Here is a 12,212-nt window from a genome sequence, read left to right as displayed (position 1 = left end):
CCCCATTAGCACTTGCACTAAGCATGGCTATTCTTCCTGGGGTCCGAACAATGGCTTCTTTTATTGCATTGCAACTTTCCAGGAATAGAAAGCCTGCAGTTTCTATTAGCTTGGATTCCCCATTGATGATGTCACTGGTAGACGGGACTCTGAACTGTCCACAGCCCTCCTCTGAGACACAGACCGAGTAGATTTTTTTTTTACCATTTTATCATGAGTATTAGTGAGGACCTATTACCGTATATGAAGATAGGTTGAAAAGCGGTGAAGTCGTCCTTTAAGTGCTTTGGAGAAAGACACTATATACCGTACATGCAGTTAATTTCCATGTATGTTGCCTTTACCAATCTACCAGGTCAGATATCACACTGATGTCTTTTGGTTTAGCCAAAGGGGCTCCATTGCTCAGGCGCCAGTGACTGGGTACGCACGCGCGTGCGCACACACACCCACCCACCTCTGGGAGCTGAGATGTTGTAATGATCTAATAGGCGTCAGCTTATTCCTCTGTAAATGCAGGGTAGAATGACACAGCTGAAAGTCCAACTTGGACAACATGCTCCTCCTGATTGAAGCAAAAGCAGGTGGGTTGAATTACTCTTCAATAAAGGGTCCGTTTGGAAATACAGCACTGAGTGCACTGGCCAATACAAACTAATAGGTGAGTGCGCTCCGGTGCGCAATTTCCGAACGCAGCCCTTATCACTCACTCTTTATTGAGTTCAAACTTTTTCTTGCCAAGTATTTCTCAATTGACACAGGTAAAGTTCCAGAAAACACACACACACACACACACACACACACACACACACACACACACACACACACACACACACACACACACCCTAACAAAAACATATTGTTGATATCGGGCAGAACAACCTTCTCTGAAATCTGTATTTCCAAAACCGTTGCTTTTCAGGAAATGGAAAAAAGCTTGTAGATCGGCTACTTTCGTGTGACACTGTCATAAGACGAAATATAAAATAAGGAATTAATTTATGAGAAACCCTAAAAAGATAACAGCGAGGATATGCAATATGTAAATCCATAATACCCCGGGGTGCAAAAAGTGCAGTGTGCAGGAAATTGTAACATCATCATCAGTGCACTTTGCATGTGTTTTCTTTCAGCCCGCAGTTCGTGGAACGTTCCACAAATATCGACCAATCTTTTATGAGCGTGATGATGATGACCTGATTTCTGTTAATCCTTCTGATGTGGACCTCAAGCCAGGCAGAAGGAAATTGACCATTCTGTCTGAACAAAGTGTCCCTTTTTATTGCAGATTGACCGATTGGAGTGTGTGATGCTATTTGCAGAGCTGCTTAGGGAAGTCTAATCGGGTGTAGCTACATCGCTGAAAGTCTGCATCTACCGTACAGCCGCATCAATCACAGTCCTGACACTTGTACATCACATCAACCAGGATTTAGCTGTGAGTGACCTCCCAGTCTGCTGTCTCTCCCATTCTCTCTGCCGCATGTGATCACGTTGACCTGTACCCTCTCCAAAACGTTGTCGCTTTCAGATTCAGTCTCTACAGATTTCCATGCCTCCATCTTCCCTTTCACTGTCTTCTCTCACTTTCTTGAAAGCACATTTATTTTTCACGTGCAATCCCTTCCCTCTCTCCACCTGTTCAAATAGCTGCACCCAGATGACCCGTCAATTATGCAGACTTTATTGCGTAAGTCTGCAGTCCAATCACTGTAAATTATTCAAGGTAAAATATGAGAGCATCCACTTTCATTTTGATGAGTTAACATAACCCTCATGGAGGGAGACAGATTGAAAGGAGGACTTCATCCTCAGCGTGGGTTCTCAGTCGGCAGAACATCTTACGTCACGTCAGCGATTCAGACATGAAGGGAACTGAGTGGCTCTGAAGGCACAACAAGAAATGGCTGGCTCACCGTGAAACACACACACACACATTTCTCTAAGAATTTTTCAAGGTATTTTTTTTATTCAAATGCTTCTCAAGCTGTGTTTAGACCACGAGTCACCAAATACTCCAATGGATGCAGAACTAGTTAAATTATTTGAGTTAGTCTTGGCTATTTAAAAGAACCTCCTAAAAAAAAAAGAAACATCCTATAAATGTGCAACATCTCAGTCCATCCCTCTGTGCGCCTGTAGTTCACGCATCTCGAGAACCGTCTGACCGATCGACTTCAAACTTGGCGCACATATCGTCGAGGACCCGAGGGAGTGCCGGTCCTGATGTCGCGTGGGTCCGATCGGTGGTGGTCCAGAACCGCAGATGAGGCCGATATGCCCATATAAGGGCATGCCCATATATGGGACCGATCGACTTCAAACCAGACATGCATATTGCCAAGGACCTGAGGAAGGGATGCGCCAAGTGGGAAGTCAGTTGGATCAGTGGCTCTCCAAAAAATATTGATAGAACCGCAAATCCCCAGATATGGAGTACCCTGATGTCATCAATATGACGTCATAGTACTGATGTCACAGATTGGCCTGGACAGACACCCTGATGGAATGTGGTTTCGGGCTGTATATGAATGTGACCCCGTTATATTGTTCTTGCATTCAGCCAATACATACAGTATACAGCCTGCAATCAGTGATCCTCTTCTCACCTTAGATAACTGTTAATGAAATTAAACTGCATGTTAAATAGATGATTAAAAGAATGGTTGCAGTTCGGTAATATTGTTTATATTAGTCCGTTTTGCATTCCTGCTGTGATAATTGGTCTATCATGTAGGCATATGGCTCTTCAAACCTTTTTTTTTATGACCCATTCCTTTTCAAAAAAAATATGCATATCAGTTAAGACCCATCTTGTGCTCTGATACAACTCACTGGCACGCAGATCAACTTTTTCCTCCCTTAATTTCACGCTGGTGTAATCTGATCCCAGCCCAGTGTAATCATCACGCAAGTTACACATCTCCTGATTAGCACTGATTACGGGTCTTCACGGATCCACTCGGGCATTACACATAATGATAAATAGGCCTTGGACCCGACCCAGACCTAATAGTCCATAATAAAACACAGACCTTGGGTATTAACCCATTAAGACTGGGAAAGTATCTGTCATTTTAGATTTTAACCACTTTAACCATTATTTTATACTTCTACAAGTACTCATAGCGCGGCACCGAGTGCTGCACTAAGAGCTTGTAGATCTGCTATTTTTGATAAATCATGAACATTTGTGCCGCAGCCAAATGCAAAAAAAAAATGGGGGTCCTTCACATGAAAAAGTTTGAGAACCACTGATATTATACACAAGTGTTTCGGAAAACTGTTAGGATCTAGAAGACATTTGTGGAATCGGCCTTGGGTCTATATGGGTTAACTCAGGTTCCCCCCCACACACACACACACACACACACACACACACACACACACACACACACACTCTTCTTCACACATCTCCTTACCCTACTGAGTTGCTCCAGCAGTCTATGATTCTGTTCCGAGAGCTCGCTGATGGCCCTCGTCTTTTCCCTGTCGACTTCTCTCAGCTGGACCTGGTGGCATTCCAGTTCTCCCTGCAGCTGCTGGACGTCGGTCTCCAGCTCGGCCACGCGGCCCTCCCACTCTCCCTCACGGCTCTCCAGGCGACGTCTCAACTCGTGCTTTTCCTGCTCTAGGTGCTGGATGTGGAGGAGGAGGAGGAGGAGGAGGGAGAGTTAGAAGAAAGAGAGAGCCGGAGAGAGAGAGGCCACACAAGGTCCGTGACTAAATATGTGATTTTATCTGATGACGTAGCCACCACTTTACTAGACTTAGTAAACTGGACCTGAGTTGGCTCTGTACTTGGACCACTACCCCCCCCCCATCTGCATCAGATCTCTTTGCCAAAAAAATACCCCATCTACAAGCTCACAACTAGCTTTGTGAGCTTGTAGATTTGCTACATTTTGCTAATGTTTCCCCCAGAATATGGATGCTGGGGTTCAGATGGTTAAGTATAATCATGGGGAAGACATATTATCCCTAGCCTATAAAGTGGGGAGTTTCACTCCGATAGGGAGATGACTCTTGAGATACAGATGACATACTGTGCTATTTGGGTGGGGTGGGGGTGACATCTAATAAACATCATTGATAGCACAAACTTAAAAAGCAGTGGAACCTTTAAAAACATTCTGTGATTTAAAATCCATAACAGACAGAATGATATCTTTTAGAGGCTGAATCGTCTCTTAGCTATACTTCAGAAGCATTGAATGAATAGCTTTTCTCTCTCCATAATGAACACATAAGCGTTTTGGCAATTGGAAACGAGGAAACGCTGAAATTGTGGCCTATAAATTCCTGGAGTGACAGCTAAGAGATTGGAATTTTGCTCTCAAGTCTCTAGACGTGGATAAGGGGCAGAAAGATGCCCTGCATCACCAGCATTTTCTAGCAGTGTGGATGGGCGTTGTCATTACGGATAAGCCCATGGCTAAATCTGATGGCATTTGGGTAAAGGATTATCTGCAGGGGATCAAATCAGAGTAAAAACAAAACAACAAAACAAAACAACATCAAGCCACAGGTTAGGCTAGATGGAGGGCCTGAAACCACATTAAACAATGTTCTAAGAGTCTACTATGCTGCTATTCTCAGTAGTATTGCAACATGCTGGATGCTGGACCAAAGGGCTGAACTGATTGATGTACATCACAGTACATGCAGCTCCATCTGGCCTTGAATGTCACAGTAAAAAAGAAGCATGGTCACTGGATCAATGGATCATCCCTCTTCCAAGGGAAGAATCAAAATGTAGTCCAATCAAGGCAGCAAAACAACAGGCCACAGGTTTGATGGTTCTGTGAGATCTGCTATATTTGAAAATCTGAGTTTTTAAATGTATTTATTATCATTTATTTCACCTAATGACATGCCCAAAATAGGGAATCAGAGGTGCAGTAGACGCTGGCCCAAGATATTACTACAAATACAGGGTGGCCACTAGCTCAGCCTTGGATAAGGCAGGGATCAAAGTAGAGTAAAAACAAGGCTCAGCAACCCAACACTGGGCCACAGGTTCGGAAAAAAACCCCAAAACATTTTAATATTAACCCTGAGCTGTGGCATGATGCTGGATGTTGACCAAACAACTGAACAGATGTACAGTAGTAAATACAGGAGGACCTGGACATTGCAGCTAGGGGATTAGGCTTTATTTCCCCCAAAGCCATGTGCTGTCTTGAATGGGGAGGTTTAAATGCAATATTAACAACAACAACAAAAACAAAAAGCTCTGCTGTAACTGTAATATTTATGGGGATGGTGAGACACTGATCTCCAAACAGCTTCTTCTCAAAAGACATGCTGCCTGTCAGCTTGACAAAATCAGAGTATCTCACATTGACATGATTACCTGCCTCATGGCCCTCTGCATGGTACCCCCCCTTACGAAGTTCATAAACTATAAGGACATCTAAGTATGTATTCAATTGGATTATGTGGGCTGTATTCTCTGCTGACTATCAGGAGAAGAAACGTTTTATATAACAGATTATTGCACTGTGCTTTAAAGGCAGCATTTGTACCGAGCAGAGTTTGTTTACACATCACAGGCCCACACAAGGCTAAGCTAGATCACCGAGTTGGATCAATAAATTACTCAGAAATAGGCCTATATATAGTTTTAAATGTAAAAACTGAGGTTAGTTAGTATGACCGTGTGTCTTGACTTTACCTCTAGTTTGTCGTTGAGATCCTTGTTCATCTTCTCATATTGCCTGGTCAGGTCTTGGTTTCTCTCCAGCAAGGCTTTTCCGAGTTTAGCAGCTAAAACCAAGTCTTTTTCTTTCTCACGGAAGAGCGACAACAAGTCTGTGTTTTGCTCCATGGCAGGCGCTCCATGCAAGTCCGACAACAACTCTTCCTCCCCGGCAGTAAGCATGGCTAATTCCTCCTCCAACGCCATCCCGAGGCCTCCGGAGCTGCTGCCGTTTAGGGCTGTCACGATTACAAATTTAAGTTGACGATTAATTGTCACTCAAATAATTGCTATTAACTATTTAATTGTGTGTTTGGCGTTGAACATATGAATACAATTTACATTTCTGTTTGCCTTTAAGGCTTCGTAATAAAAAAAATGCACAGGGCAGACATGACAAATAACTTAAATATACAAATACATTATTGACATAACTAATAATTTTCTACATGGGGAAAAATAGCAGAAATAGCTGATCTACAGGCTAAGATCTGCTATTTCTGCTTTCTTTTTCATATTTGAAAATATATAAACATTTTTCAACATGGAAACTATTATGACGATTATGCAAAAAAAATAATTGCAACCATCTCTAATCATTGCGATTAGACTATTATGTAATAATTGCGACAGGCTTACTACTGTTGTGATGTAGCAGCGAATGACCCTGACGTGTCGTGTCTTGTGCGGTTGTGTTGGCCTGGTCCAGCGGTCCAGGGTGCTCCTCCATGCAGTCGCTGTCCAGCACGAGTGGTGCTGAAACCAAGGCCGACGGAGAGGATGTGTGCAGCAGGTCGAGGCAATAAGCTGACATCGCCTCCTCCCGGCGGAGGAAAGAGCCACCAGATAAAGCCGACTGATTTACTCCGGCTGAATCCACCCTGGTGGTGCAGGTTGATGATGATGATCACATCTACCGGACCACCATTCATCCATCGTACGATACGGCTCCTCGTAATTCCACCCAGACGCACTTATAATAATAAATCACAGCGAACACCTGTCTCTCAAATTAAATTACCCCCCCCATCCCCCCGACCCGACGCATTCGCGTTGACTCAACTTGCTCTCCTCTCTAGGTTAAAATACCCTGCAAACACCGCCCCCCCCCCTCCTCTGCGATCAGCTGACGATGTGTTTATTATTAGAGACCCAAAAATATATATTATGTTTTTATCGCCTCATCAGCCGCCTTGAAGAGCTCTCAACAACGGTCGGTAAGTCAGTGTCCATCCCGTCGCTGCGGGGTCCCGGTCCTCCACCATAATGACTGACTGCCTGTTACACGGGAGGCATCATCTTATCTGACAGACAGTGAGGAAGCCAAAGAAAAACTATACTCAGCAGAGCGCGCTCCAGATAGCCCCCAAATGCGCGCGACCCGGCGCTCCTGACGTCAGCTGAAACCTGTTACAAAGGCACCCATTGGCTGAAAAATGATAGCGCCATATTTTGGTGCTTTCTATGGCTGACATTGCACGGCGTCTATTTCCGTGTTCTGCTGGAGCCTGGAGGCACGTGCGCAGGTCAATTCATGAGAATGTCATATCAGACAGTCTCAGGCTCAGCAATTAACCAATAACCTCGTAAGTCAGCCTACTGGAGTCTGGCAGTGGTGGAAAAAGTAGCTACTCATTTTTTTTACTTAACTTAAAGTATCAATACTGCTATGTAGAAATACTCCATTACAAGTAAAAGTCATCTGTCATTACTGTTTCGAGGAATTGAGTACAAAGGACCCCAATGGAAACAAGCCATAGGCTTTCTTGGGTTTAAAATCATCTAGCGGACCTTGTATTGAGCTGTACTCTCCTGCTATTTTTTGCAAACTGCTAATAAAGTATTCAATCAATAATCAATCAATCAGTCCAGAATCCAAAATGTTGTTGAGTAAAAGCATAATATTTGCCTCTGAGGTGTAGTGGAGTAGAAGTAAAAGTACTGAAATTTGGAAATACTCCAGTAAAGTAAAAAAAAAACTCAAATTTGTACTTAAGTAACCTACAGTACTTGAGTAAATGTACTTAGTGACTTTACACCACTGCTCAGCAATACCAACAGGTCAGCCTATAGACCAATTATTTGTTTACTAACATTGAGACTGGATGCACAGGTGATTGTTTCAGTTCTCAACCTCACCCCGACCCCTTCTTGTGTGTTGGCTAGTGCTGCGCGTCCTAGCGAAACCTGACAGAATGGGGTTCATTTGCAACCAGTATATGACGCTTGCAACCAGTGTGACATCGTCTGTTAAGGGGTCTATAGGGGATTCATTTGAGGTGGTTGCATGCATGCAGCAGATGACGGTCATGCATGCATGCTATTATGGCTACGTTTGGCGGTGTTCATACGTATTTTTAAGTGTGAACTATAATTTAGCTTCAGACACACGACCCAATAACAACAACAAGACTATTGCGAAGAAGGGGTAAGTTTGTGGTTGCATTTTTAAAAATTCTCAAATAGCCTAGTACTAGCACTCATTATTGACAGTGTGTGTGGTGCCTACATGCCTAGGGGAAATGTAGTAATGTTTAGGCTATGAGTGATTTCAAACAAAGCCTCTTTATCTGATAAAGTAAAAGCCACAAAAGAATTAGGTCACATACTGCCAAGTCCCCCTCTAAGGGCCTAAAGACCACCATCTACTGTAGTTAATGGAACCCTGTTCCTGTTAACTACAGTTAACCCTGTTCTGGGACTAACATTCAAAAATGAGCCAATATATAAGCTGACAACTAGTTAGGCCTACTGCTCATAAAGTAAATACAATGTTTTCATGTAAGATGTTGGTGTTTAGCAAAATTGCATAAGAATTGAAACGACTGTATTCATATTTTGTTTGTATTGTGCAGTCGACACAATACATGTAATTAAGCCTTTCTATGTTTGTTTTCTTATCATAAACAAAGAAATTCTGCATCATGGCTCTATAGCTCCCTCTGTGGAGAAAATCAGATATCACAGTCATTTATTTAGTTTAAAAAACAAACAAATAATAGCCTGAATTAATCATCTCTAAAGACATGAGTCAGAGATGAGTAGTTTTGTTGGGTTTTCATGCAGTGTTACAGTGAGGCCACAACAATATATTGTACAAATTAATCTATTATACTGTTGGTGAATAGGTGAAGGACCTAAGGAAAATGTGTTGTTTTTCGATCTTGTGATCATTTTAAGTCAGACAGTTCCACCGTCTACAAACATCAAGACCTACTGTATCTCCTAGCGAAGCGCAGGCTGCGCAGCCTCTGGTCTTTTAGTTAAAAAAAAAAAAAAAAAAGATAAACACTTTCTCACCAAAACAAAGACGGGTTTGAGATGTTGAAACTCTACTTTATTTTATGGGAACACTCGGAGACCCCCATCTCACGTCTAAAATACACTTTTTGGCCAGAAAAGAAAATATTTCACCGGAAGGAAAAATCTGGTCAATAGAAAAATTCCATTGACCAGATCTGTAGAGGGCGCAGTGGAATAACAAAAACATGGTTTCCTTCCGGTGAAATATTTTCTTTTCTTGCCAAAAAGTGTATTTTAGACGTGAGGTGGGGGTCTCCGAGTTATCCCTTTAAGGAAAGTAGGCTTTCAACATCTTAAAACCGTCTTTGTTTTGGTGAGTAGCGAAAGTGTATCTTTTATTTTTACTAAAGACGAGAGGCTGCGCAGCCTGCACTACCGCGGGTGTGCGGGCAACGGCTCGATAGTACCATAGCGTTAAGGAGAACTCCTTCTAACGCTATGGACCAGAGCTAAGCTAAGCCTGCACTAGCCTCGTAGGCCTACACTATATTCTTTTCCAAAACGCGTAGTGCTTCAATTGATTTCTCTCTGTACATAAAGCCAGTGTTGGAAAGTACAGCAACAATTGTTGTAGCCTACAGTATTTGAGTAAATGTACATTAATGTACATTTACTCAAATACTGTGAGTATTTTCCTTTATTGATACTTTATTGGTTAGTTGTTCTAATCCACTATACAGAGGTGAATATTGTACTTTTTACTCCACTACAATTATTGGCAGCTTTATTTACTAGTTACTTTTAAAGATTAAGCTACCCAATAGCACTCTTAAAGTAATTAAAAAAACTTTTATGTTTGGTACTGTAAATATATTATGATGCCAATACTTTTGCACTTTTACTCAAGTAAAAGTTTAAATGTATGACTTTTACTTGTATTTTTACATTTACTTGAGTTAAAAATCTGAGTAGGCCTACTAGCGCTCTGGTGGCGCAGTGGTTATGTGCTTGCCCACCACCGCGGAGGTTGTGGGTTTGAATCCACTGTGGTGCATCTGACTTTGTTGGGCGTCTATACGAACACAATTGGCCCGTGTTCGGTAGATATGCCTACCTAGTAGGTAGGCATATCTAAAAAAAGTACCAAAAAAGTACCATTTACTTATACCAGGGTATAAGTAAATAGAGTTTAAATAAATCTGTCTAAAACATGTTATCTAAATTAACATACTGTAGCATTTGTGGACAAACAGGCATATGTATATCTAAATAACTTACGTGAAAAAGTAACACTCATAGCCTACATATCTAAAGTATAAATAGTATCTATCAAAATAGGCAACAAGAAGAGACACAAGGAATGAGGAGTGTTAGGAGGTGAAGTAGAGCCCGAAGAGGAGTTTTGGGAAAATGGGTAGTGAGTCTGCACTCTGCAGTCCTGACTGGGGGGATGTCATTCCACTGCTTGAGAGCCAGGAGGGTGAAGAGTGAAGGGTTGGTGTAGGACACTTGGAGATTGGCCAGGGTGTCATAGAGAAGGGAAAAATGCTATATAAGTGTGATGTATTATTATTATCATCACCAGTGTTTTGGTTTGGATCCAGGTAGCTATAAGCCAGTGAAAGGAATGCAGAAGGGGAGACATGAACATTTTGGGAGGTTGAAAACCAGGCATTCTGGATCAAATGAAGGGGTTTGAGTGAGCATGCTGTCAGTCCAGCAAGGAGGGAGTTGCAATAAGGAGCTGTGTAGACTCCTTGGGGAGGAAGGGATCTGATTGTTGCTGCATGTTGTAAAGTACAATCTTTACAACATGCGTGTCTTGAAGGACAGCTGACTGTACGGGACCACTCCCAGGTTCTCAGCATTTGGAACAGAAGTCATCAGGGTGTTGTCGATTGAAATGGAAAGATCCTACAATGAAACGATTGTTAACATGCAACAACCTTTTCATTGCATTAAACTTTGGATGAAATCATCTGCGTTATTGACAGTGGCTGTTTTCAGCGTTGTCTTGCTTCATCAGTGGCATGTCTTTTTTTTTCACATGTTGAGCGCCACCAATTATGTAACACCAAATCTCAATAATAGGCCTGGCCCCTGCTGTTGCGGCACTGTTTCATCTCAGCCTATGCTAGGAAGATTTAGCTTTCTGTTATGTAACCGGATTTCTGTCTCCAGACCTCTAGACTGCAGTATATCGCTCTCAACAGCCCTAACCCTGGTCCCTTATACAGACTAGACTCTATACATTAAAGACATGCAGGTGTTTTTAGTGGTAAGCCACAGGAGGGCAGTATTTCCTTATAGGTCATTCTTAAATAATTATGTTATAGAAGCTTCAGGCACCTACCGTAGCCTAGCGTATCTACAGTAAGTATAGTCTGGACATAGAGACTACAGTAAAGGCAGACCTCATGAGACTGTTGTGCATTTCCTTTTAACTCATCATGCGCAGTGGCCAGTTGAAATGTAGAATTGCCATTATGTTTAAAGTGCTCAGATTTCCTTTTCAAGCCTAAACGTGTTCAGTTAGTTCAGTTAACACCTACTGGAATGTAGCCTACACACTATGAACTGTAATTACACGAAAAGAGACCCACTGAAATCAGATATATATTATAGTGGATGCAACTTGTAAACTGTGATTTCCTCTCCCTACTCGTATCAAGCTAAGATTGGCCATAGGGGCATACAATACCTTGTTGCTAGGAAACATCAGTCTCAGTGGAAGCCTCAGCCATTCGGTTCTCTGTGAAAAATGATAACCACTTCCTTGTTTTGTGTGCATAAATCAAATCCAATGAGTCCTTGTATTGGCTGTACAGTTATCAAATTAACTTAATTGCTTATTCATGTGAATCAATGTTCAGCATATTTATAAGCAGTTAACACAATCAGAAACATAATCTGTCTTTAGTGTACTGTAAGTTTCCCCAAAGAGCTACAGCTGTAAAATTGCATGGCCTTGTATTTGCGCAATCGTGTTCTTTTTGGATTGGGGTTTTTACCACCAAATTGTGTAAGTAGCTGTAAAGGTGTAATGAATTGGCAGATTGGAATATTTGGCTGCAGAGGCGGAGTAGCCTAGCTGTAAGGCTATTGATCACCTGCCTCCGACAACACACTGCATTATGTAATTCTGGGAGCCAAACGGAGGCTGTATTTATAAACCATAACACATTTTCAGGGATCTCTGGTGGTCCATATGAAAACTTCCAGTCAGTCTAAAACCATTTTTTGTCGCAGAGAAGTATGTTGACAGGAA

General features: G+C 42.1%; 1 protein-coding gene across 1 annotated transcript in view; it reads right to left on the bottom strand.

The window, feature by feature from the left end:
- bicdl1 (BICD family like cargo adaptor 1) overlaps positions 1-6,515 on the bottom strand; it is a gene marked incomplete at its 5' end in the record, with an annotated part of 30,612 nt that extends 24,097 nt beyond the window's left edge. Inside the window, 3 exon segments of the mRNA XM_084055523.1 lie at positions 3,423-3,638; positions 5,678-5,940; positions 6,374-6,515. Coding sequence (XP_083911649.1) covers positions 3,423-3,638; positions 5,678-5,940; positions 6,374-6,515 — 621 coding nt within the window.
- Positions 6,516-12,212: the final 5,697 nt, after the last annotated feature.

This window comes from Gymnoscopelus microlampas (genome assembly GCF_963454915.1).
Source record: "Gymnoscopelus microlampas genome assembly, chromosome: 4".
Taxonomy (NCBI): Eukaryota; Metazoa; Chordata; class Actinopteri; order Myctophiformes; family Myctophidae; genus Gymnoscopelus; species Gymnoscopelus microlampas.
The sequence above is the reverse complement of the archived record's forward strand: the minus strand, read 5'-3'. Positions and strand labels throughout refer to the sequence as shown.